Consider the following 26,526-nt stretch of genomic DNA (forward strand, 5'->3'; position numbering starts at 1 on the left):
AGCTCAGCGGGTGTGAGCCTGGTCAGTACCTGGGTGGGAGACCTCCTGGGAAAAACCAAGGTTGATGCTGGAAGACGTGTTAGTTGGGCCAGCAGGGGGCGCTCACCCTGCGGTCTGTGAGGGTCCTAATACCCCAGTACAGTGATGGGACACTATACTCTTGCAACGCTCTGTAGAAAGTGAAGGGCATGACAAGGCACAGAAAGGCGTCATGGCCACCAGCTGCAACCAAGGGAGTCTCCGGTCATGACGACTACTCGTAGCGGTGGACCCAGGCTTCTGAGGTCGAGAGAGTGGGACTGCCCCAGTGTAACGCTTTCCCACTTCAAAAAGCTCTCCCACACAGGTTTCTTCGTGGAGCTCAACTTCCAAACAGATGAGCTGACAATACAACCATCTAGAGAATAGGAATAGTTATAAACGAGAAGAGCCCAACCAGTTTGGCAATTCAAGTAAATAAAATGCTGAATTTTGATGATAAAGTGATGAATTTCCATGATGTATACCCGGACATCTCAACAGAAGTTGTTTGATTTTTCCTTTTGCGCTGTACGTCCTTCTGGAACAAGCTGTCAGCACTGCAGGCACAAAACCCTCATTTGCAGCACAAATTGAAACATCAGTGTTGTTGGAATGCCTCCTGTGAAGCCTACCGGGAATCACAGCTATGAATAGCCTCTTCCATCATGAACCCCATCTTTGAGCCTTTGAGTAGACAATAATACATCTCCAGATTTCACACAAGCCCCTGGCCAGACTCAAGGAAGGTGAGAAGCGACTGTAAATTCTGTAAATTGGTCTGCTTTGCCAGCACGGTAATTCACCTGTCATGCCAATAAAGGCCCTTGCAATCTGAATTTGTATATAATGCCCCCTTCCCCAAACGTGAAAAAGATACTGGCACCTCTGACAGCTGACGAAAGCAGGCTTTTGACACAATAAGTATGGTACTTGTTTCATGCCTGGGGTTTGACACTGTGAAATGTTTGTTTTCCTTAAAACAACTCCATGTGCTCCACCTTTAGAAATTACAAACCACATGCAGGTATTCAAACTAAACATATTTTATTTACAGGTGTTCTGTTTTACCAGTGTTACAAATTCTGCTAGTAAAAATATATTTCACAACGAAACATAAAACATATAAAATGAAACGTATGCTACAGAACATTGGAGTGCACATGGTTTTCAAGCTAATGAAACAAACACTTCTACAGCAAAAACATCATGTAAAAAACTAAGTAAAATTCCTTTGTGCCTGCAATACGAGTCCAGATGATCAGATCCATGTTGCTCACTGCACTCCAGTCTGTTTAGATGGTAGTTCATCATATTCACTGCCATGGAGTTTTCCGACCCAAAACCCGGTTGGTGATTTTCTGTAAGAAAAACAGCTACTGTGAATACAGCAGCTGTATCTGTTTTCTGTCATTCCCAAAGTTTCATGAAACTAGTCATCTCAGGATTATTTTTTCTCTTGTTCAGTATTTGCTCTATTTTATTTGATTCAATATAAATCCTAATTTAAATAAACCTATGTTGATATTTATAGGAATAATCATTAATGTCAGCAAAATTTATTTACAAAAAACAGTTTTATATAAATATCGTCCGCTGGTTTTCATTCTAAATATTCAGTGCAAACTGATGGCTTAATTGATCTGTTCAGATTGTAGTATAGATTGTTTTTTGCTTGGTCTTGAAATATCCTACTCTTCAAGTGTACCGTTTTTAACTACTTTCAACATATCCATACAGAACAACATGCTGCTTCTCCTCAACAGCTCTTATTAGTTGATCAACTGATGGTGAACAGACATCGCTGGGAATAACACTGTATCAGACAGGCCTGCAATGGACATTTTACCCCCCGCTTAACAGTAGGAATCATATTTTTACTATATACAGTACAAGTTATAGTTGTCGTATCTATCTATATATATATACCTGTGCATTAAAAGATTACAGCATTCTATTATTATTAGATACCAATAGAGAGATTACAAAGGTGATTTTCTTTTGTTAACCAGGCTGATTCAGTTATTTTCTCATGAAACAGACTTTTGACCACAGAAAAGAAGTTCACGTTGTCTGAAGGTACATGAAACACACAATTTTCTTCTTAGACTGCCACAATACTAACTTAGCAACAATTCTGCTTTTTTTTCTACTATTATCTACTTTTGGTGTGCATAAAGGCCATACAGAAAGGTAGGCTTAAAATTATTACATCTGAATCTTCCTTTGAAAAATACTGCATGACATTTATTGAAAGCAATCCCACTCAGATACTGAGATTTGGATTAAATTAAAGGAAACGTTTATCGTAAGCATTTTGTTTTTTGCCTAGAACGTATTATATAGTACTGTATAGTACTGTATTACTGTAAGTCTCTTGCACAGTTTATTTCAGTTCAGTTAATCTATCAAAATGCACAAGTGCAATGCAATGCTTATTTGCATGTGCACTCTGCTTAAAGCAGTCACAGCCTACCCTCTTGTAGAGGTCTGCCTTGAGTCTATAGGACCGATACTCTGCCCTCCTCCTCTCTTCCTCTCGGCGCTGCTGGACCTCGGGGAGCTGAGCGTACTTCCTAAGAGAAGAAGAATATAAGAACACGAGAAAGACTTGCAAACGAGAGGGAGCCGTTCAGCTCCCCGTTCTCATTTGTTCACTCAGTCGCTAAGCGAATCTCAAGTTTCGCCTGTGTCTTAAAGGTGGCCTTCAAGAGCCTGTTCCAGATACCTACTACTCTTTGAGCAAAGAGTTTCCTACTCTCCAAATGAATTCCCTTTCAGTTTCCAATAGTGACCCCCTGTCTTTGTTTTACAACCAAGCATGAAATAGACTCCTAGGTTGAAAATATCTGTAACCGATAGAATTTTATTTACCTGGATCAAATCTCCTTTTACATTCATCTGTTTTAGAATGAAGAGATTTTGCTCCTTCAACTTATTCAATTTATAATTTCCCTGAGATCAGTTCTCTGAACTCTTTCTTAGTCTATATTTTCCAATATATTATAGTAATGTGAACAAAACCAACAGAACTACAGTAGTGCTTAAACATATCTTCCATGAATTTCAAGTCCACGCTTTTTGTTACACATCCAAGTCTCCTGTTTATTTTAATACCTTACCAACATTGTCTTGATGCGGACATAGAAAAAGTAGCATAAACACCCAGATCTCTTTCATGTGTAACGTCTCGCCTCTCCAAAGCACCCATGCAATGTGCATGGTGTATGCTCCTTCTACCGGTGTGGATCACTTTGCTCTTATCTGTGATTAATTTCATTTGCTCAGTGTTCACCCAGTCTCTGACTTTGTCTATGTGCTTTGTAACTTCCTTGCCACTGTTTCCATTTGTCACTCCCCCTTATTTTAGAATCATCATCAGTCTACTAACTGTACCAGAATCTAGATCATTGATATATCTGGAAGAGCAATGGGATCCTGGAACAGATCCCTGTGGTACACCACTACTCACATAAGAGAACATGTTTCATATTCCTTAACCAGTTCTCTCTCTGTGTATATAGATTACATTGGATTTTATTTTGAAAATTAACTTTTCATGATGGACCTAAACAGTAGCTTTCTGGAAATCTAAATAGATGTTATATACTTTAGTGTAATGTCACTGTTACTTGTTTGAAGAATACTAGCAAGTTAGTCAAGGTCTTGCTTTTCTTTATTTTAAAATGACATTGTTGTCTATTTATTCTGCTTATTTAGCACTAACCATCCAGTAGCAGGAGTGGTCTGCAGTTTCCTGGTTCAGTTATGTTTCTTGTGGATTTGTGTTACATTTACAACATGAGAAATGCTACGAACAAGAGGTGGCCATGTGGCTCACTTGGTCCAAAATCGGGATTTTCCAGTCTGTGGGCACTGGTCTCATTCTAAGTGAGAAAGTCTGATCTTTTAGAGAGACAGAACTTTATAAATAAGTGTGACTTATAAATGACTGAGAACTCATGTTCTTCTTTACATGAAGACTGAAGTTAAAAATTGATTAATAAAAAAGGATTTTAATTCTTATAAACAAGAATAGAAATGCCTTTTTTGCATTTAAAAAAATACAGAACAAAATGTTTTTTCATTATTCTTTTTGTTCAATATACTTTATATTTTCCTGATTTATTCAAATAAATCCCAGAAGTATCCAGGACTGTACTTAGATACTGTAGATGCACTTAAAATACTTTTGAATACATGTGTAAATTGTAAAATGTGTGCATGTATCTGGGAATCTTTGGAATTTTACAACCTACCTTTTAACAAGTTCCTGCCTTCCTACCTTTCCAGAGGCTAACATTTCTGTCTTACAAAAGAGGCTGACAGATTGCATGCAGAGATAAAATGATAACAGTGAGAAAAAACATGACCTTATAGAAATATGAACCACTCAGACATTGTATTCTTAAGGTCAGCAAAAGTGAACTTGTTTGGAATAAAATTAATCCTTGTTAAGTATAAATTTAACAGATATGGGTACTGCCACACTGGTACCATACTGTTGTTTATACTGTTACTGTTATTGTATTTACTGTCTATTGTCTTGGCTGCTGTTCTATATATATAGTGCACCTGACGGACTAATGAGAAACACTTTTCATTATACTATGCACCTGTGTAAGTATAATGACAAATACAGTGGAATTTAATTGAATTGAACTTGATGGAATACAAAAAATGTTAGAATTTTGAACAATAATAAACACCATAAAGGGAAACAAGAAAGCAAAATGGAAGACTTACTGTTTGGATCTTATGAACATCTCTTTCTTTGGAATGGCTCTTTTCTTTTGTATATGAAGTTCTAATAAAAAAAAGAAGTTTTGAAAAAAACTATATCACAAATGTATCGGCTGTTTTAGAATCTTTAGTTTGTCCTGAGCAAGATTCTTTTAGTAGGACCCAGGTTCCCATTTTGCTCGCTTTGTGACTTAATTTTATGTAGAATTTTGTATTTTCAATGTCTATAGAGGCAGGGCTTTAGTATCACAGACATATAAATATCTCTATATAATAGGGTAAACATTAAACAGTGGTGTACTTTATCAGTTTGCCTGTCTTATTAAGCTTGCTGCCTGATTATTATTGTTTTAAGAAGCTGTGCATGAGAAGTCAAGAACACGAGTATCATGCAACACAGTGTTCCCTAACTATAGTATATCATTGCATAATTATTGTTAATTTTTAGTATTTGCTTGCAAACTGATTTTGGTTATTTTATGTCTTTCGTTTTATCATTTTAAAGCCCCGTATTTCTGACAATAAAAAATATATATATATACAGGCACTTGCAACCTTTTTGTTTCTGGGTTTTTTGACGCTTCGGTAAAGTAGGCGACACTGGTGGGCCTCACCTTCGTGTGGCTGCCTGTTGGGGTGAGCGACTCCCCAGGCTCTTCTGGTTCCCAGCTGGTTAAACAAGTCCTCTCGCTCACTGTCAAACACAGCTTGTGTCCTCCTCTCCTCTGCCAGCAGCACCAGCCTCTTCATTCGCTCTCTGGATCGAGAGATGAAGTCTGGACGGCACATTGCAAGAGCTTCCTGTGTATGGAATGAAGAGAGAGTCCCCCCCATGTTATAAGTTCAAGATGGATTTGCCTCATCTGATACCGAAGCACAGACAAACGCATTTATATATTGTTGCACAGGCACTTGCTTGTGGTGAGAATGTCACCCAATATTATACACCTTTTTCTCATCATTGAGCTAACGAATAGCACATCCTCAACCTGCCTGGCAGTCGGCACAAACGCAGACCGCAGAGCTGTCAGGATCCACTAACACAGCGAAGTGCAGGGGATCTAGTCTCCACAACTGCAGCTGCATCAAGAGGAAGTTTAGTAAACACAACCTAACAGTACAAAAGAGTGACAGCCAATCTTACACACGTTGCAGCCTCTGTTTATAGTTACAGTGTCACTGGCAGCAGTCATGAACTCAGGTATAAAGTAAAGAGCAAACATTCACTGGCAAACTAGGCGCAAGCAGACCAACCGCTAGCAGAGCTTTTGAGTCCCTGGATGCTTTGAGTCCCTGGATGTGGTGCTTTGGAGGCCACCAACTGGGATGTGCTGTGCGAACCACATGGGGACGACATAGACAGCATGGTGGACTGTGTCACTGACTATATTAACTTCTGCGTAGACAACACCATCCCCACCAAAGACGTACACTGCTTTTCAAATAACAAACCCTGGATCACCAGCGACCTGAAGGCTCTTCTGAATGACAAGAAGAGAGCCTTTAGGAGGGGAGATAAGGAAGAGGTCAAGCGTGTACAGAGGGAGCTAAAGCAGAAGTTAAGAGAGAGCAAGGATGCCTACAGGAGGAAGGTAGAGGACAAGCTGCAAAGGAATAGGGTGAGAGATGTATGGAGCAGCATGAGAGAGATCACTGGCTTCAAACAGGCTGGGGTTGCAACAGAAGGGAACCTGGAGATGGCCAACAAGTTGAACCAGTTCTTTAACAGGTTTGATTCTGGGTCCTCTGTGGCGCAACACCCATCCCCCCACAGCCACAAGCTCCCTAACCCTTCACAGCTGCAACTGCCCAACACCTCCTCCATCCCCCCACAAACATGGCCGCCTACAGATACAACCCCCGACGGCTGCTCACCCACCCATCCCCCACAGCTGCCACTCTCCAACACCTCCGCCATTAACACCTCCGGCACTGAAAGCACTATGAGCATCATCCCCCGGGCCAGGCTGACCATGACAGCTGACCAGGTGAAGAAGGAGCTGAAGAGGCTGCACGAGGGTAAGGCCACAGGACCAGATAACATCTGTCCCAGAGTTCTGAGGGCCTGTGCTGATCAGCTGAGCGGAGTGCTCCAGCGACTGTTCAACCTGAGCCTGCGCTTGGAGAGAGTCCCGGTGCTCTGGAAGACATCATGCCTGGTCCCGGTACCAAAGAAAGGGCGCCCCTCTGTCCTCAACGACTACAGACCAGTTGCACTGACTTCTCACATCATGAAGACACTGGAGAGGCTGGTCTTATCCCACCTGAGACCCCTGGTCAGCTCATCACTGGACACCCTACAGTTTGCCTACCAGCCCAGTGTTGGTGTGAAGGATGCGATCATCTACATGCTGCAAAGGGCCTACTCACACCTGGACAGGGCTGGCAACACTGTAAGGATCATGTTTTTCGACTTCTCCAGTGCCTTCAATACCATCCAGCCCTTACTTCTAAGGAGGAAGCTGGAGGAGATGCAAGTCGATGCCTCCATGACCTCGTGGATCACTGACTACCTGACGGGCAGACCACAGTCTGTGAGACTTCAGAACTGTGTGTCTGAACTGGTAGTGAGTAACACAGGGGCACCTCAAGGGACAGTTCTTTCTCCATTCCTCTTCACCCTCTATACTTCGGACTTTAAGTACAACTCAAAGTCATGCCACCTGCAAAAGTTCTCAGATGACTCTGCAATTGTGGGATGTATCAAGGGTGAGCAGGAGGAGGAGTACAGAGGACTGGTCAGCAGCTTTGGGGAGTGGTGTGGGGTGAACCACTTGGAACTGAATGTTACAAAGACAAAGGAACTGGTGGTAGATTTCAGGAGGAAAAAGGTCAAACCTACTCCTGTCTACATCCATGGGAGTGGCGTGGAGATGGTGGACTCGTACAAGTACCTGGGAGTGCACATCGACGATAGACTGGAATGGTCTAAGAACATCGAGGCCATCTATAAGAACGGACAGAGCCGACTTTACTTCTTGAGGAGGCTCAGGTCCTTCAATGTGTGTAGTAAGATGCTGCACATGTTTTATCAGTCGGTGGTAGCGAGTGCCATTTTCTACGCAGTGGTGTGCTGGGGCTCTGGGATTAGAGCAGTAGATTCCAAAAGGCTGAACAAGCTCATCAGGAGAGCGAGCTCTGTCATTGGGTCTGACCTGGACCCCTTGGAGGTAGTGGCTGAGAGGAGAATGATGTCCAAACTAGAGGCCATCATGGACAACTTCTCCCATCCCCTCTATGACAGGCTTGCAGGAATGAAGAGCACGTTCAGCAATAGACTGATTCATCCACGGTGCGACAGGGAGCGCTACAGGAGGTCATTCTTGCCGTCTGCCGTAAGACTGTACAACGCATCCACCTTGCGTCTTGGCAGAGGCAACAGCGACAGTGACCTGTTTCTGGACTAAACGCATATACACATCTACTGCTACATCTGTTCTCTTTCTTTTTCTTTTTCTTTTTCCCGTTTACAACCACTTTTGTGGAATATATGCCAGGGACCTGTGCAATACATTTATATTTATATCTATGGTTACATCTATATTTATATTCATACGTGTGATACGATTTTCTGTGTACTGTTCTGTTCTAGTTTCCTCTTGTGTGTCCGGACTGTGAGTAACTCTTGTATTGTATTGTATTGTATTGTATGTATTGTACTATTAGTATATAATTAGTTACACTGTGGCTGTGTTGTGTGTGTTAAGCTGCTGTTGCACTGCAATTTCCCTCAAGGGATCAATAAAGTATCTATCTATCTACATCATATGATCACTTGAAACCTTAGTCAACCCACAGATGGAAGAAAACCAGAATCTTCTTTGAGCTTTTCGTCTCACTCAGCTTTATCTCGATTTCATCCTGTTAGCCTTGAAGGATTTTTCTTTTTCATTTAATGTCTCTATTGGATTCCCTACAGTATTTATTTGCTACCAATAACAACCAACCTATTCATCTTGCCCTCCCTTATGCTACTGTAATCTAGTCTTTCTTGCGGTAGTGCCATAAAGTGTAGCTTCAAATGTTTTATTTTAAACGTAGTTTAGAAGTGAAAAAGATGTTGAAAAAATGCATTTTATTAATAATGTCCACACAAAGTGGTAGCAATAGAATCACACACAATAAGCCATACAGGACAGTAAGTAAGCTAAATCTAAAATGTGCCAAGGATAATAAAATTGTAACGTTAAATTAATTTCTGTGGATGTGATGTCATCTCTTGTAGACCAGGTGTTCCTAGTTTACATGGAGGTACCGCGATGATAGAGCACAAACACCAACCTGAAGAGTTATACGCACGAGGGAAGTGGGCCACTTGGCACCCGCTCCAGGCTCTGTGATGGGCTGCGCCCTGCTCCTCCGGCTGCTGGGGACTGGAGCGTCCTGGACCTGCTTCTCTCGGAGGGGCTCCCTCCAGGGCTGTGCTCTAGTGTAGGGTTCGAACCAGGCAGGGCCAGGGCCCGACACGGAGCTGGGTTGGTTCTCTTTCTTGGCCTCGGACTTCAGCTCATCCGCCGGGACAAACCAGGACATGCCTGAGAAAGAAGAAGAGGAGACTCTCGAAACTCTAAATTTAACCTCCCAGAGAAAAATAAAAGAAAAACATTAAGGCCCTGGGTCCGAGTGCACAAAACTCTCTCCTTTTGAACTCTGCTGTGGGAAACTTGAAGTCAACAGACCTTGAGTGTGGCGCTGTGGATTACTTTTCTTTGTCTTCTTTTCATAGAGGAACTGCTGAGAGTTTGAGCTGGTCCTCTCATCTCTTCTTGCCTCCATGTGGCGCGAGGCTCCTGTCTGTTCTGCCCAGGCAGAGCCCGGTGAAGGGAATGTCACGCCTACATCTCTGGTGTTTTTCTTAGTGCCACTGTTCACAATCTCTAGATCACCTGGACACAGTGGAAATGACCATTTCAGCACATGGTTCTCTGTGACACCGAGAACGACGCATCAATAGCATTTTCAAATGTGTATAGGTTTTAAAGTTACTCCTTCAGTAAAAAAAATTATCTGAGTAAACTCTGTACTGAAAAATTTGTGATATGATCTCATGTACTATATAGTCCTGTGCATATCAAGAACAGGTACTTCTTTTGTTTTGACACTACAGTCAAAATGTGTCGATAAGGTGCAAATGTATTCCACGCTGGAGGCGGACACAATATTGGAAAAACCTAACGAAAAAGGACTTGGATTTTAAAGTAACCAAATTGCAATGAAAAAGGTTTACGTTATAATAAACGTCTTAAAAAAGCGACATGCGAGCTCTAACAGATTTTGAAAGAGATCAAATATTTGGTGCCAGAATTGCAGGTACATCAGTCACAGAAATGGCTCAAAACTTGCGTAACAGTCTTTCAAGAAGGACTGAAGCTGCTCTGAAGGCAATGGGTGGCCCCATTCCATAATATATCGCTTCCTGTTTCTGGATTTTGTCCACCCCTATATGAATAGACAGGGTTCTGCTGAGGGGTATACAACATTATCACTAGTGGAAAATTATCTAGCACATTAATTTTACCATACATTTCAACACTATAAAACAAATATATAAAGATAATGCAGAAAGAATACCTCTCCCTGCTTTGATAAGTACTATCCTTTTATTTCTATAAATACACTTACCTGCCTGTATTCCTTTATTGAGCAACTTAACAGTTTTCTTGTTTGTGAGAACACCTGATGGACCTCGGGGCACAGGGACTGAACAGGTGCTGGCTGATACAGAGTCAGGCATTACCTAAAGGCAAACAAGCACAGGACCAAATGTAGGATTGCACTTACTTAAAGTAAATTCCATTCTTGAGCCACGGCGGCTCATCGGGTTTCTGTAGTGTTAAGCACTCTAGAGAGTATAAGATTCCTCCCTATATGGGATGCCAGAAACGAGCATACGTATTTAAAAATGCAAAATTAAAAATAAACTTAAAAAAGAAGGCACAGCCTTCAACACAGGGCAGAAAGCAGAGAGAAGAATACAACAACCATGCTTTTATTCTTGTGAACAAAATAAAACGATCAATCACTTACCGTTGACTCCTCTGTGCTACACAGTGACGGACTGGCTGTGTCAATATGTTTTTTACTCTTGCTGGCTCTCTTCTTTGGCACTGACTTCTTGTGCAAACTCTCCTTCTGCTTGTCAATAGCACTGTACAGCTTGTTTAGGCTGGGGTTGACATTTACTCTCTGAGGTCCAAAGGCTCTGATGAGGCGGGCTGTGTCAATTGTGGATACAGTGCTGCTGGTTTCTGTGTGGCTGCTGTCTCCTGACTCTGTTTGGATTGCTACATCACTTTCAGACACTGTATCACTTGTTACTGACTCCACCTGCTCTCTTTCCGCAAGGTAAAGATGGCGACTCAAGGGGCTAGCTGTGGAAATGTCCCTAACAGGCTTGAGAGTTTTAGATGGTTGGAGTGCTGTTATCTCTTTTGGCTCCACAGACTCCTCCCCCCATGCCTGTTGGAGATGGCTTTCTCTGTTTTCTCTCAGCCTTCTCATTACTTCCTCCTTTTTCCTCTTCTGAGGTCCATGGTCTCTATCCCTGCCCTTGCCAGTCTCCCTCTCAGAAATAAATGAATGATGACAAGGGTTGTGAAGGAGCCTGGAAAGGCGATCAAGCCTTTCCAGCAGGGACCTCTCTTTCCCACTGGGATTATTAAGTTTCACCAGGCTCTGTCGCGCCTTAAACTTCTCCCACAGCTCATCCAAAGTGTTACTGTTGTGGAGAGAATGCTCAGAAGAGACCTGATCCCCTCTTCTAAGAGTGTTATCCAAGTTTCTCTTAGTAGCCAATTTATCCCTGGACAGAGGAGAAGGGTTCTCCTGTGGGATATGATTCCATGATGCTCTGGTTGAAGTGAGGTTTTCTCTTTCTAACCCCTGATGGAGGTGTAGTTCCTTCATGGTGTAATCAACTTCACCTTCTAGAGAGGAAAATTTATCCTCTTTGTGCTTTCTGCTAAAAGCTAAGTGTTCCCTGCTGAATTCTCTTTCTGGTCTTCTGTGTTCTTCACTAGGATGGCTAGCACCCTTAGAAAATGTTCCACTGAAAGAAGGACTTCTGTTCTGTGCTGTTGTTTTGCTATGAAGCTCATCAGCACTCATTTTCTCCAGAAAGCCCTGGTACTCTAAACAATGTATTGGATGTCTGGAGTGACCTTGATGCGTATATTCAGTAAGTCTTTGTTGCCGATGAAAGGCTATGTCTGAACCTAAAGTAGAAGCAAAATAAAATTGTTTTTACTACTGTTCCACATGCACATAATAATAAAATAAGCCATCCAAGTCACCCTGAAGAACTACAATTGAGGAACACAGATGTACCACGTCTAAAAACATTAACATAAAACACAGCTGGAAATGAGAAATTACAAATGGAATAGAAAATAAAATATGCTAATTTTGAAAACTTCTAAGCTTTAACTTGTATCTATATAACATGTTCGTAGTGTAAACCGATACAAAGCATTCGATTTCAGCACAGAAATAAGGTATGCAAAATGCTTGATCTCTACCTGTGTTTTCCTCCCATCTAGTTTTAGACTGTGCTGTCTTGCTGTAGATACCCTCTTTGTGCTTGGCTGTGACGTCAATGTCTACTTCCTTGTTCCTGGCACCCAGAATCTCAACAGTGAATTTTGGTGGAATAGCATCATCTGAACCTGTAGAAGACCAGAAAGGAATGAGTCTCTAGAGTAAGAAACGGCTAAAAACACCCGCATGTGTTTTGCAACCCTTCCAGCTCAAATGCAACCCGGCTTGTCTCAGCATGAATAATTAAGTTGTCTTTCTGTCTAAAATTTCAAAGTATACATTACAAACTAATGCTCTTTCCAATGGTCCAAACGGGACATTAAAATAAGGAGATTAAAGAATTTTATCACTGAAAATAGGTCTCAACACCGCACTAAATATCACAGAGGTATGAAGCTTATTTACATCTCAAAAAGGCCTGTACCTGGATGGGAGCTTTCCATGGTGGTGTCCGAGTGTGTCTGGGAAACCTGAGCCCTGCTCTGGGGGATGTAAAAGACCTTCTGGCTCCCACGGGGCTTATACGGCACCAGGACAGGCTGAGCTGCAGCGCAAAGAGCATCACAAATGCAAGACAGAAGAAAACACCCTTACTCAAATTACACAGCTAAAATACAGTTCACAAAAACACAAAAGTTCAGCAATATCCCTTCTTGCCCAGCTTCTACACGTAAAATATACTTTGTACGTACAGTATGTAGCATGATTTTATGCTAGAAAACGCAATAACTACTTATGTGTTTATATAGTGTGAGCTTACACTGCCACACTCACGTCAATGCAAGTCTGCAGTACAATGTGAAAGAGAAGACAGTCATTTGTACGGCGGTGGTAACACATTAGCATGGAGATGACAGCAAAGTAGAATGCTGGTCACTCTTCTAACCTCTTTGTACACCGTTTGCAAACTAATAAATGGTAGTGTTGCCTTTATGTTACAATGCCTTTAATGATGGATTTTAATAAAAATAAAATACAAAGAGAAATGAGTGACTATATGATGTCCACATAAATCATTAATGTCATCCAGTTTTGAGTACACATCGAACTCATATTTTCTGTAATGCTTTTAAGTCATTCAAATAGGGAGCTGCATCAGCATGCTTAGACTAAAGGAACGTGTAAAGGTTTATTCCATGCTGAAACGAGAAGAAAAGAAACACGTTTCGGCTGTGGAGCCTTCTTTGGTTTTTCTTTTCTTCTCTTTTCAGCATAGAATAAACCTTTACACGTTCCTTTACACGCTTATAAGTCACCTCAAAATAAGGCATAGGACAAGTAAATAAATGAGCAAACAAGTCCTTAATTGTTTAATGAAACATATGGCCTATGATATTTATAATAATAAAATATGCACAGGACTCCTAAGTCACAAAGTTAAGATAAAATCCCTGATTCTATGATAGTTATAATTAGATCTACTGTACCCAGTAGACAGGGTATTCTCAAACACATTGCTGTATTAGAAGGAAACCTAAGAAATTTTCATACCTGATGTCTGGACTGGTAGGTCCTGTGGCTGCTGTGCAGGTGACCTGGACTTTGAAAGGGTGGAGCTAGGTCTGGTGGACTCGGACGACAGGCCAGGTACGTGGGTTGTTATCTGGGCAGAAGCGTCTGCAGATCTGGGCTTCATTTGGCCAACAAGCATATTTTCATTTAAATGTTGCCTATAACGTTCCTGATTTTTACGCAAGTGTTCTTGCCTCACTGTAGATTCAGGACAGTTACCACGCACTGTTTGTGCGACACGGCCTCTGACATGACTAGTTTCACCTGTAATCGGAGAGTGTGTATCATATATACCCTCTGTCGACTGCGTACCATCTGTGTATGAATGTCCTTGAATTGCTGAGGGTGTATTGGTATCTGAGGGGTTTTCAGAAGCAGACGTCTTCAAAAACTCAGCATAATCACTCTCTGGTGGAAAAGTGCCAAACTGAAAATGTCTGTCATCAGTGGACATAGATTTTTCATTGGATGGTTTGGGTGACAGAGTCACATGAACATATGACAGGACTTTTTTGGTGGGTGAAGAGACTGAAGAAGAACCAGAGGCAAATGATGAAACTTGTAAAGGTAATGCACTAGGCTTTAGACTGGCTGATGCATTTTCCTCCAGGGCTATATTAGGGGTAGATGTGGACAACTGTCTGTATCGAGTTGCATTTACATGAAAATGTGCTCCGGGGCTTTTGTGTACAGCATGCTGAAGAACGACAAAAGGACTGTCATTAGTGGTGCCAGGAGAGCCTTGCCTCTGTTCTTCTGTCTGGCTGCCACACACTTCAGGAGGTTTCAGGTCTGACCTGACATGTGCATCAAATCCAAGCTGATAGTGATGGAAACCATACCCTGATGTAGAACACAGGGTCAGATCATCCTTTCCAGAATTTACATCAGGCTCGGTTAGTGAATCAACTTCACCTTGTCCAGTACAAGCATTATTTCTTAAGCAGACAGGGTTATTTGAACAGAAGCCTGACTCTGAAACTGCCACAGGCCTTTGTGTTGAGGAAATGTTCTCGACTTCACTGACAGCGTCCTCGACATCAGTGCCTGAACATTTTCCCGTGTATGGCTGCCCCTTTCCAGGGCCTTGATGGGAATATCTGACTTTTTGTACTTCTTCTTTTGTTGCTGTCAGGGGCTGAAGGCTGCCTGCTTGTCTTCTGTCTAGCTCTGTGAGCCTTACAGGTTCCACCAGAGAATCCTCATCTCTGGTGACACTTGTGTGGTCAGCCACGTCAGACGCGCGACTCAGAAGGGGAGAGAGGGATGCAGGAGAGGGGGAACGCTTACGGGAGGAAAAGGTGATGGATACAATGGGTCTGCCAGTTTCATGGGCCACCTGCTGAGACGCACTAAGGCCCTCTCTTTGAGCAATTTCTCGAATACGTGCCTCCATATCCTTGCGAAGTGGAGTGTGGAGCTCCACACTAGTGTTGAAAGGATTGCTGGACAGTTTCTGCAGCTGACTGGAGATCTGATGCTTTGCAGTGTTCAGGGCACAAAATTCTTCTGTAGGTTTCAGTGAAGGCAGCACCCCAGTAACTGCAACCGTGCTAGATGTGGTATCTGAGTCAGTATCTGTACTCCATTGGCCCTGTAGTGCAGACACGTAGAACATGAACATATACTGTAAATACTGTACACAATTCTTAAATGGGACATGCAGTTATAATTGTCCCACTGATTCTGATTCTAATGGACACTGTACAGACATTTTTGATGATCTGGGCACATAATGAGAAGTTGTTTGAATGTACAAACGACAAATTAAGAAAAAAACTCTTACCTTATGCTTCTGAACTCCTCTATAGTTTATAATATGATGAAACACTCCGAAAATAAAAAAGCACTTATATGTTCTCTCAGGCTAATGTAAACACACAGAGTGCAACGCCACTGCAAACCCATGCTTTAAATTGTCAAGGGAAACAAAGTGACCTCGAGACATATCATTAAAGGTTCCAGTTTTCAAGCAACGCTGTTCACTAAACCAATATCAAATGCCATACTTGAAAGGCAGGTACCTCCCCCACACGTAGATGCAAACAGAGTAAAAATGTAAGCATGCTAAGACCAGCATTTCATCCTAGTTATTACCTTCAGACTGATGCTAATACATTCCATATAGCAGAACCTGTTACAATAAATACAATATAAATTAATTTCTGAAAGTACAGTATAGTCAGCTTACGAAGTTTATTTTTGTTATTGTTAATAAATGTTATGATGTAAGTGAAAGCTGGATGTGACGAATCAAAATGGAATTTTATTAAGTTCTTTAGTTGTCTTCTCTACTGATAGAGATGAGGTTTCCTGCTAATTATTATATTACCAGGCTAATTATAGCAATGGATTATTATGAAGTCCTGGCATTTAACCAAAACACTGGAAAAAATACTTTTCTACCCTAGAAATTCCTTAAAAAGTTTTATAATCAATACTCGTGCTTCCTACAAAACAGTCATAATGAATCAAGAAGTTCCTTAAACTTTCTAAGGATACCTCAACCTGGTTAAGTGTACTGAAAAGCACTTGAGTGGTGCACATCACAGAGGTACAGTATAACTGGCTCAGATTCCCTCCAAAACACATCTTTGTACCATTTACACAGATGTTAAAAATAGTCATTAGTGTTTTAAAAATAAAAAATTAGGAATCAAAAATGTTATTTAGTCGGCCAAAGCTACTCTTAATTACCATACACAAAAAGCGTGACTAAAGGGCTCATTTTCCTCATATTTAAATTTCAAACAAAAAAACTGTGATTGATCACGAAACCCCTAAATAATAAGCATCTGCTTTAGCTTGCTGTGAGAGGGAAACTCTCAGGGAAACTGACTATCAGTGGGTCAAGGTGAGACATGTCTGGACATATTCCCTTTGTCAGAACGGACAGGCTGTTTATTCTGCGTACCTGCTCCACATTAGTATGAATGGCATATTCTTTTTCTGCACTGCTTCATACTGAAAACAAGCTTAAATGTAAATTAGACACAGCAATGTCCTTTTATGAGCAGAATGTTTCATGGTATAATAACCCGTTGCTCCTGGCATGGACGTCTTCGTTTCAGTCTCTTTATGTGAAAATCCATTTAAAACCAAGAAGAGGAGGCACTTCATTACTCAAAGGGCTGTAGGAGTGTAGAACTAGTTACCCAGACATGTAGTTGATCTTGATAATCTGGCTCCCTTCAAGAACAGACTAGACAGTATCCTTGGGTCAATTAGCTATTAACAATCAAATGGGCTAGAAGGGCCAAATGACCTCTCGTTTGAACTGTTCTGACTCTACAAACACAGCACAGCTGCCTGTGGATATTACTGGTGGTATGATTATACTATATACAGAGAATCAAGAGAAATCTATCACTATAGTAACATGTATGACTTTAGGCAAATAAAGTACGCCGCTTTTAACAGTAACTAAATTTTGGCATCATTCTAATTTAACTGTGTTACACTTGAATGGCTTACATAAGTACTGAATCACCTCAGCAGTGAGAAAGATTAATGGGAGCAGGCGATGAGATGACTGAAGATGTTGAATGTCAAGCATGGTTTAAATCAAGAAAAACACAGAAAGGATCCAAAACATTCCACTATTAAAAAGTGCAATGCCACTGTGCTATTGGCACGGTGATGGCTGGATTAGTTCAGCACATTGTCACCTGGGGCATTCACAGTTGCAAGTTCTAAGTCGGTGAGACACTGCAGTCAGAGAGTGTGTGAGAGAAGGGACACGATCACAACTCCTTCGCAAGACCAATGGGGAGGTCCAGGAGGGTGCAGGCTGGGCAGGAGTGTCTAGCCGCTACAGAACTCAACCTGTAGTGATTAAATGCAATCTGACTGCATAGCACTACACTGATTAAGACATCACTTGCTGCTGTTCCTGTGGGCTCATCCAGACAGGAAGGGAAATGCACGCCCTTATGCTACATGAGTAACAACAGCTTTCTTGTCAGATGACAAATGTTTTTAATGTATAATATGTCTGACACTTCTGTACAAAGCGAACAATGCTATGAGCCTGTAACTTTCACACCAGACTCCCTGTTGATCAACCTCATCGATAACAAATATAAAAATCAGCATAATGAATTTGTCCATGTTATGTTTAACGTCAGTGCCCTACAAAAAAGTGATTTTCTTTGAGAATTTCTCACAGGTATAAGTGATATGTGACGTTTGACACTAAGCATAAATTGCTTGGACAAATGATGTCATAAGTGATGTTTGCGTCCGTTACAATCAAGACAGTCCAGTATCTGAAAAATGGTTACCTTTATTGCACCACTAGGTTTCTTTGTGTTTCGTAAGAGCTCTGCTTTGATTTCTTCTATTTTCTGTCGATCTTCCATATTCAATTCCAGAGGCTCACACTGCTCTCCAGAAACCTTTAGTTTAATCCAGTCTGGAAGCACAAGAGAAAATACTGGTGAGCCAACCACACTAAGCTAGCTTTGAACCAAGCAGAAGAGCTTTATTGTAGATTCCTAGTTGGGCAACATGAAAGAAAAATCCACAAACTACATTTATTTAAGACAGGGGTGCTACATACAAATCTTAGCAGTCTGTTTTTGACACACATGTCCAGATAAAATTCACCTGTCTGTTTTTTTACCCCCGTGACCCCCTACCTTCCAAAAAGGGATCGTAAACTTTGTCCATGCGACTAAAAAACTTAAAGATAGGAAATGCTTTTCCAGTAAGAATCAATGGAGCATAGTAGGGTTAGAGACCATGAGTTACACTAAACGCATGTTTCACTTGTAGTTACCCCAAAATAGTACAGTACACCTACATTTCTAAACCATTTTTACTCATTTTTATCTTGACTTATTAATCATTAATTTAATTTTTAATTAATAAATCAATAATTTAAAGCATTTTAAGCAAAATTTAAAAACTTAACTTGTTCATTAGACCTTACCTTGAGAAGTGGCTTACATTTAACATCAGCCATGCAAAATACGAGATACAAAACCTTTTCTACACGAATGGCGCTAAGCCGAAAACAACATATTATAATCAAATCCTGGATTTTTTATGTATATAAACAATATAAGTGCATCGATGTAGTGTACCTAATATCTTGTCAGTGTTAGTGTGGGTAAAAGTGTATCAGGAGGACTAACAACAGGGACCCCCCTGTACTTCATTTGGAAAGGACAGCGTATCGGTATGGATTATATCTGACAGCCATGTAATGATGCACTAACACATCTTTGTCACAGCATGTTGTTCTGCCAAGACAAATCAGGCACTGTCTTGCTTATCCTACTCACCTAAGAGCATCAGAATTCATGGCTGTGTAACTGATAGGACTTCATATACATTAGAATTAAGTTATACGTTTGATTTCCAATACATCATGCATAATAGCGCAACATATTTGTGCAATTTGGGGATTTGCAGTTAAAAACAAGCAGAAATAAAATTATGAAGTACAGTACTTCCAAGATGGGAATTTATCATTTTACAGTACTACTGTATGTAGAGTTAATCTGTATTGCCATAGCACCATACCGACAAGAACAACTTTACATAGTAAAATACACTTAGATTGATTAATGAAAATATTCATTTTCATTCATTCAAAATAGCAGCATTTTTTTTCTAGAAATATGTAGACTTATCATCACATGCGTTGTTTTTTCCCCCCAAAGGTACATATTTATTTGTAAAATGTTTATTGAAAAACTGGCATCCAAGTAAAAGGACACAAGGTTGTACTGAATATGAAATGTTCAATCACTGATTGAAAATCTCCTGCCTTGTACTCTAATACCAATACCTGCCACTCACACCTGACTGAAATACTCTAACAAATCCAAACAACGTGCAACTGGTAGTCATTCTAACATTGACTAACGGTACACTTCTCTATAAGCACGTTTCTAAATTGTTACACGAAGATGAAAGTTAAGAAATACATGTGGTAGATAAATACATAATATCTAACTTGTATAAACTTGAAACAAAATTGCAAATCAAGGTAAACTGACACATCTGCTGGTAGTTTTTTATAAATTATATTAAAATGGAATACCAATTAACATAAAAGAATTGAAACCACACACATAAGGAAAATGCAGATACCACCGTTTAAAATGCGGAAAAATAATCTTATACTGTGAATGCACCAAACGAAATAGATATTATGGTAGGGAAATATGATATTAGGTAATCTGTTTCACCTCCTCCCTAGAAAAGCTTAATCTTTATAGCTGTGTATGTACTGTTCCCTGGCAGTCCATACCACTTAACAAAAAAGCATAATATGCTATCACAAGCTACAGTATAGTATATACTGTACAACTGTATTAATTTCAAATATGTTTGCCTAGAAAATTGTAATGTAGAACAAATTATGATCTTCAAAGCTTCTCGAAATCTTCATTAGTTTTTGAAATAATCTTTAAACTGCACGATACAATTCTCAATAATGTCTAAAAATATATACGTTTAGAGGTCCCAACAGGGGGTGTATATTAATGCTCATTTAATGATTCTTTGTCTACTGTTTCCAGAGTTCCAGAGAAAAAGAACAAAAGCAATTTACCTTTTCATAGTACATGCATAACATATTACTGTTTTGGAACAAATAATATTTATTATACTAATTAATCATAAAATGGTATTCTAATGGCTTAATCCACTTTTGCAAGTACTGGATAATGATTTCAAAACAGTTCCAGTGCCTGCTCCCCCAGCCCAGAAAACTCCCGCTCTCCCATCCCTACCTCGAGCTCTGCGCTCCTCCTCGTCAGCCTCGCTCACAACGCCCGAGGCCACCGTGGCCGGCGACTCGTTTTTCAGGAGAGCCGCGACGCGGCCCGCCAGGGAATCCACACTGCTGCTGTCTTCGCCTGCGGCGGCCCTTGCCCCTTCCCTGCCGTCAGAGGAGTGGCTGCTCTCTGCCGGGACTCCATTCACAGAAGGATTTGGTAAAGCGAGCTCAGGTGTCGGGTCCCGATGGCGGTCCCCAGCGTCCACAGCCTTGATGCTTGCCTCTGTGGAATGCGCTACAGGACCAGGCACTGAAACCACCTTATCCTGAGTGGCCTCACTGCAGCCTTCAGGCTCAGACCTCCTCACATTTTTGGCTGTGAAAACAGAGCATGTACGCCCCTGTGTGAACTCTTTTGAGGCATCGCTTAGAAATGTTGATTCTGCAGTCTTTACACTGGAGACTCTTTCGTGCTCTGCAGTAATTACAGATCTGCTGGCAGATGCCCTGGGTGACTGTAGTACCTCTTGCCAGGAACTGCCTTTCAGCCCGTCTAATGTGAGCATGGAATCGGAGGAGGACTTCCTCCACAGCAGTGATGAGTGGCTCTCATGATTTTCTTCAGAAGAAGCAAGAGAATCGTGGAAGCTGTCTAAATTCTTTTGCAGAAATGAAGAAAGGTCTTCAGAGCCTCTTAAAGATGCTGAAGGCGAGGAGAAGGAGGACCTTCCTGACACGATGCTCTCTGCCTGGCCCAAAAGTTTTCGGATCTCCTGCAGGGTTTTAGTCCCAACAAAAGAGTCATTCCCCAGATCCAGGCTGCATCGCGGTGGTGTATGGGTGACCTTTGGAAAGTAATACGCTTCCTTTTGTTCTGTATCCTGAGGACCAGTTTGCTGTTCGTTCTCTGCAAGAGAGGAGGAGGAGGATAGACTATCGGGAGTGACGCACATTTCACCAGGCTGAAACTGACTAACACGCTTTTGCACACGTGAGGAAATCACATGATCACTGTTGCCATTCAAGCGCTGCCTGGCCTCTGAAGATGAAAAAGGTTCAGCGCTGATGGTCTCTTTGCATTGTGAGGTATCGTCCGATGGCTGTTTTCCTCGAAGATCCAAAGAGCGATCCAGTGGATGGAAAGCCGTCTGAAGGCTGCACTGACTGACAGGTTTGTCTGAAGAAGACTCAGCAACGTTCTGCACAGAGGACTCAGCGTGCAATGGTGATTCACGATCTACATCAGAACTCAATGGCACAGACAGGCTAGTAGAGTTCACAGAAAACAAACTAGACTGTGAAAAGTCTCCTTTCGCAGGACTGCCACCTAAAAAAAGACAATAATAGAGATTAAAATGTGAAAATACAGTTAGATATCTAATCTGCTATGCAGTGCATATGGATTTTTACTTAAAACTTAAAACTAAAATCACATTTGCACGTTGCACAACAAAGTTGTTACATACAGTAATATGTAAAAAATGTTCAACATTTTAAAATAAAGAAATAATTTCTCAATATATACTTTGTTTCACCTTTACATGAATGAAAGGTTCTTCAACAAGAACCTTTGGTGAATACCAATTCATTACATTTTGATTAAATACTAGATATTAGACATTATTTAGAAGCCTGAATATTTCATATTCCATAACATCATTGTTAGCTGGTTTTGCATAATGATTTCTAGCATAAAGAGATGGATTTTAATTTAATTGTAATGGCCACTGAATGCCACAAGACAGATCATGAAAACCATTTCTGGGCTAGCGGTTCTGAAATCAAGGTTATGTGATTTCAGATACGAAATAGTTCAAAAAGAGTGATTATTAATAATGGGTAATACATCAAGGTATGATACATATTACAATATAAAATATACTGTATATATATCATGATACCAATAAAGTTTATCAGTCTTCTTCTCATGGACTTGAAAACATTTAGATACATAGTCAGATCCATTGATACATATACAAGTCAAGATTATATTTACCAAATAGTATACTACATGAATATCAGATAACTTCAATTAATCTATTCTTTCATTATGTTTCTGAGAAAGTGAAAAAAGTACTGAGCAAGTATAAAATTCCAAATATCATCCTAACGTTTTATTAAAATGATCTTAATAACAGAAATATGTTTGATATTAATAACTGAAAAACTCCAATTTGTCTTTTGATATTTTTGTAAATCATGTAATTGATGAGTATGTTAACACTATAATACACACCAAGTATTATATACAGGCATCAGTCAATCCCCAAATGTAATTTATTCCATGAAAACTGTTCATAAGGTGAAAATTCAAACAGAAAATTCCCATAAAGTTCAATGTATATCCTTTTTGCTGTATCCAAAATCCAGAAAAACAATCACACAATAATTTACATAAGCATTACAGCAAAAGGTTTTACTTTTTATGTTTAATTACTAACAGACCACTTTCAATATGATAAATGATGGAAACATTGTAAGGTATTTAATCGTTAAGGTATTTAAGATAATAAACAATTGTAGGTAATCCCTACCTACAATTTTTTATTGTGCTTTTTAATTCATCTTATCTTGAAAAAAAGGGGCAGAGCAATGGCTCTCTGGCTAAGGATCTGCGCCTGTGGCTGGAAGGTTGCCAGCTCAAATCCCACGGCCAGCAGAGGAATCCTACTCCGTTGGGCCCCTGAGGGAGGCCCTTAACCCCAGCTGCTCCAGGGGCGCTGTACAATGGCAGACCCTGCGCTCTGACCCCAAGCTTCTCTCTCCCTGTCTGTGTGTCTCATGGAGAGCAAGCTGGGGTATGTGAAAAGACAAACTTCTAATGCAAGAAATTGTATGCGGACAATAAAGTGATCTTCTCTTATTTGGAAAGTGCCTTGTCTGTTTACTTCCAGCACACTATCTCCTGGAACATTACCTTCTGAGGGCTGTGTGCTCTTCGTTGGGGTTCCTGTCGAACCCTTTATTGTGCGAAGATCAGTTGGTGAAAATTCTGGCTCTCTTATGGGTCCTTTTGGCACAAACGGAGTAAGTATAGTTGATGGTGATTGGTCAATTCCAAGATTTTGAAGGTACATCTCCAAAAAAAAAGATTCAAAGTTTAATGATTTAACTTTGGGATATTGTCAGGGTATTTGTTTCACACTACAACTGAATAAAAATACGTAACAAGTCAAGAAAAGAGAATATAGCTATAGAAGAGGGAATTGCATGGTTACGCAAATATATTTCTGTGCAACATTTTTTCTCAAAATTCAAGTTTATTGTTGTGTCAGGAAAAAATAACGAATGTTTGTCATTACGATTATGCATAACTTAGAAAAAATCTCCATGTCAATTTACACTGTCATGTATCCCTTACTAAATTCCCAAAATCCCAATATTACCTAAGAAAGCATTTGTGCATCTAATGGTGGGCAGATTTATCTTGACAGCTGTATATTTATTTTGATGAGAATCAAATTAAAATACTGCAAAGGAATATGAATGTTTTCTGATACCAAAAAATTAAAAGTCTACCTAATCTACAAGAATAATCGATCCCATTTTTGTCAATAGAAACATTTATTTTTATCTTAACTATATGATATTTTTAACCATTCTACTTACTGGAATTCTCTCTTCTATGTTTAACTCTTTATTTCTTGCTGGCGTTGAAGGATTGGTGGCCCAGTATGGAGCATAGTTATCTACTTCCAAACTAACAGGCGAGGAGACGGAGACTGCTCCTGTTGAAGCCGACTGTCTTCTTTGACCACGGTAACTGGGAACTGTGTCCTGTGAACTGGCCAGTGTGTTGCTTAGGTCTTGGCTTGCAGATACATCACTGAATCTGCCTAAGCTCACCTGCGAAGGTGGCTGGGAAGAATTCTCCAATTCCAGCAGCTTTCCTTGTTTCACTCTCTGTGTGCAACATCGGTCTTTATCAGTGGAGGTGGACAACCCCTTCTCTGATAAAACAAGTGGCTCAGTGAGAAGTGGAACATTGTAACTCTCTGACACATTCTTCCTAACCACCATATGGGCAGATCTGTCTGCAGATGAGTCTTGAGCAACTGAGGTGCTGGCTGCTTCTTCTGCTGAAGCACAGTGTTTCTTTTGGCCAAACTCAGAGCGAGACTCTTCCATTTTCGCACATTCAGGAGCTCCAGCTTGCTGAACCTCTTTGGCTACAGTACTGACGGACGTATAAGACAAGGACCTTCCTAAACCTCCTGCACTGCCAGGAGTCTCTTTGGCTGGTGATGAGGTTCCCGAAAACGAAGCGGCTAGGTTCCTTCTGGGACTACGACTGCTGATGTTTGAGGTGGATGGCAATGGTGTTTTGTCACTTTTTTGCTGGGAAAAAATGTGATTTAATGAATCGGCAATGGCATCATAGGCCTTCTTCTTGGGAGAAACCCCAGTGAAACCTTTCAGTGCCAAGTGGTCAAAAAATGTTTTACCCGTTGACTGAGTCACATTCCATGCTCCTACCTTCTCCATATAATTCAGAGCAGGCAAAGAATGAATCTTTCTTGTTGTTTGATGAGAAGCAACATTAACCACTCCAGTACCAGAAACAATTCTGGTTGGCTCTTCCACATCTTTTAAACTGGAAGGAGCAAGACCTGTGTCAGAGGAGCTGCAATGGGGTGCTTCTGCAGAGGCTTCAAGATTTGACTCAATTGGGGACAGCTTTGCAGAAGCTGGCTGCACACTGGCTCTTGGGATGCCAGCAATCACACCTGGGGTTGAATGAGAAATTGGCTGAGCAAGAGATCCCAGGAAAGATCCCTCCACAGCCATATGACTTCCTGAGTTTGACAGCTCTGTCTCCTTCTGTCCTTTCTCACAGCTGAATCCTGATGACAATGATATTTCAGTTTTGCCAATGCCAGTTGGTACTGCTGTAATGATGCTGTCTTTTCCACTGTATGTCCCCAGGGATCCAGTATTTGGGGTGACTGTCTCACTGTTTGGTGGTAAAGGATCTTTCTGCACTTTTCTAGAATCAGACAAAGACTGAAAAGGTCTAAATATACTCTCAGAGCATAGCTGCTCACAGGGGGCATCAGATAACTCATCGTATGACTTTGTATGAGAAGAGCGAGTAGTGATGTTGGACTTTTCACACCTGTCTGACTCATTTAATTCAGCTTTGTCTTTAGTATTCTCTGCAGGCTTTGTGGATGAAAATGAAGTTTTGCCTGGAGACAAATCTCTTGACACTCTGAAAGATTCTTGCTCTAAGGAGCTTCTAGACAAATCAGGTTTTGGCACCACTGAGTCTTCCCCCGAGCCATCGGGTGCTATGTCTTTGTCTACTGACTCCTCAATAAAATGCTCAGAATGTCCTGTGTTTAGCCCCTGACTGACCACAACTTCAATCTGGCTTGAAGAGTTCCCAGACGTGGATGAGGATGTGCCACTGCTTGACAAGCCAACTTCTTTTTCTAGCAATTCCAGTAAAAGAGGAGCAGGAACATCACTGTTTAAGAATGAACCATCGTCTTCCAACGGCCCATGTACCACTTTGTCCAGTAGGGAAGCAACAGATGAGGCATGCTTCTCTGCAGCAGGATCCTGCTGCTCTTCAGCTCTGGACAGAGATACTTGAAGTCTTGAAAATCGGTCCTCTTCCATTTCCTCCTCTGGGGCCTTCTCACAATTGCTCACACCTTCATCGGTGGACGATGGTGACAGAGTGTGTTGGGATAAAGAGCACATGCTGCTGGCATCATCACCCATAACTGTGGTAACAGCCAATGGATGCTGGGACAGTGAAGGGTGGTCGCCGGGAAAGTCTTCAGAAACCTCAGTAATGGCAAGTTGAATAGCATCACTCATCTGGAGTGGTCTTGCGAACCGTTCAGACATGACAGAGATATCTGGAGATCCCCTATAATAACATGGAATGCACATAGTAAAGTTTCTCAACACAGTGAAAAGAGCACAAGAACGGTTTACAATGAGGTCTATCTTGTTAGTTTAGTTGTTAGTAG

The 26,526-nt window shown here is 41.0% G+C and overlaps 1 protein-coding gene across 4 annotated transcripts in view; it reads right to left on the reverse strand.

The window, feature by feature from the left end:
• Positions 1–1,048: 1,048 nt before the first annotated feature.
• The window catches only part of alms1 (ALMS1 centrosome and basal body associated protein), a 31,981-nt gene continuing 6,503 nt past the window's right edge, over positions 1,049–26,526 (reverse strand). Inside the window, exons 5-19 of one of the 4 annotated variants that reach the window (XM_015343861.2) lie at positions 24,152–26,423; positions 23,460–23,619; positions 20,556–21,869; positions 18,093–18,223; positions 13,789–15,403; positions 12,722–12,841; positions 12,279–12,425; positions 10,789–11,975; positions 10,384–10,498; positions 9,441–9,647; positions 9,043–9,296; positions 5,376–5,562; positions 4,765–4,825; positions 2,495–2,594; positions 1,049–1,379 (exon numbers count right to left, since the gene is read on the reverse strand). In XM_015343861.2, coding sequence (XP_015199347.2) covers positions 1,335–1,379; positions 2,495–2,594; positions 4,765–4,825; positions 5,376–5,562; positions 9,043–9,296; positions 9,441–9,647; positions 10,384–10,498; positions 10,789–11,975; positions 12,279–12,425; positions 12,722–12,841; positions 13,789–15,403; positions 18,093–18,223; positions 20,556–21,869; positions 23,460–23,619; positions 24,152–26,423 — 7,915 coding nt within the window. In that variant the 3' untranslated portion in view covers positions 1,049–1,334. Of the gene's footprint in view, positions 1,380–2,494; positions 2,595–4,277; positions 4,328–4,764; positions 4,826–5,375; positions 5,563–9,042; positions 9,297–9,440; positions 9,648–10,383; positions 10,499–10,788; positions 11,976–12,278; positions 12,426–12,721; positions 12,842–13,788; positions 15,404–15,906; positions 15,944–18,092; positions 18,224–20,555; positions 21,870–23,459; positions 23,620–24,151; positions 26,424–26,526 lie in introns of those variants that run through there. The other 3 variants (XM_015343862.2, XM_015343863.2, XM_069187564.1) reach the window with 3 other exon arrangements.

This window comes from Lepisosteus oculatus, chromosome 1 (genome assembly GCF_040954835.1).
Source record: "Lepisosteus oculatus isolate fLepOcu1 chromosome 1, fLepOcu1.hap2, whole genome shotgun sequence".
Taxonomy (NCBI): domain Eukaryota; kingdom Metazoa; phylum Chordata; class Actinopteri; order Semionotiformes; family Lepisosteidae; genus Lepisosteus; species Lepisosteus oculatus.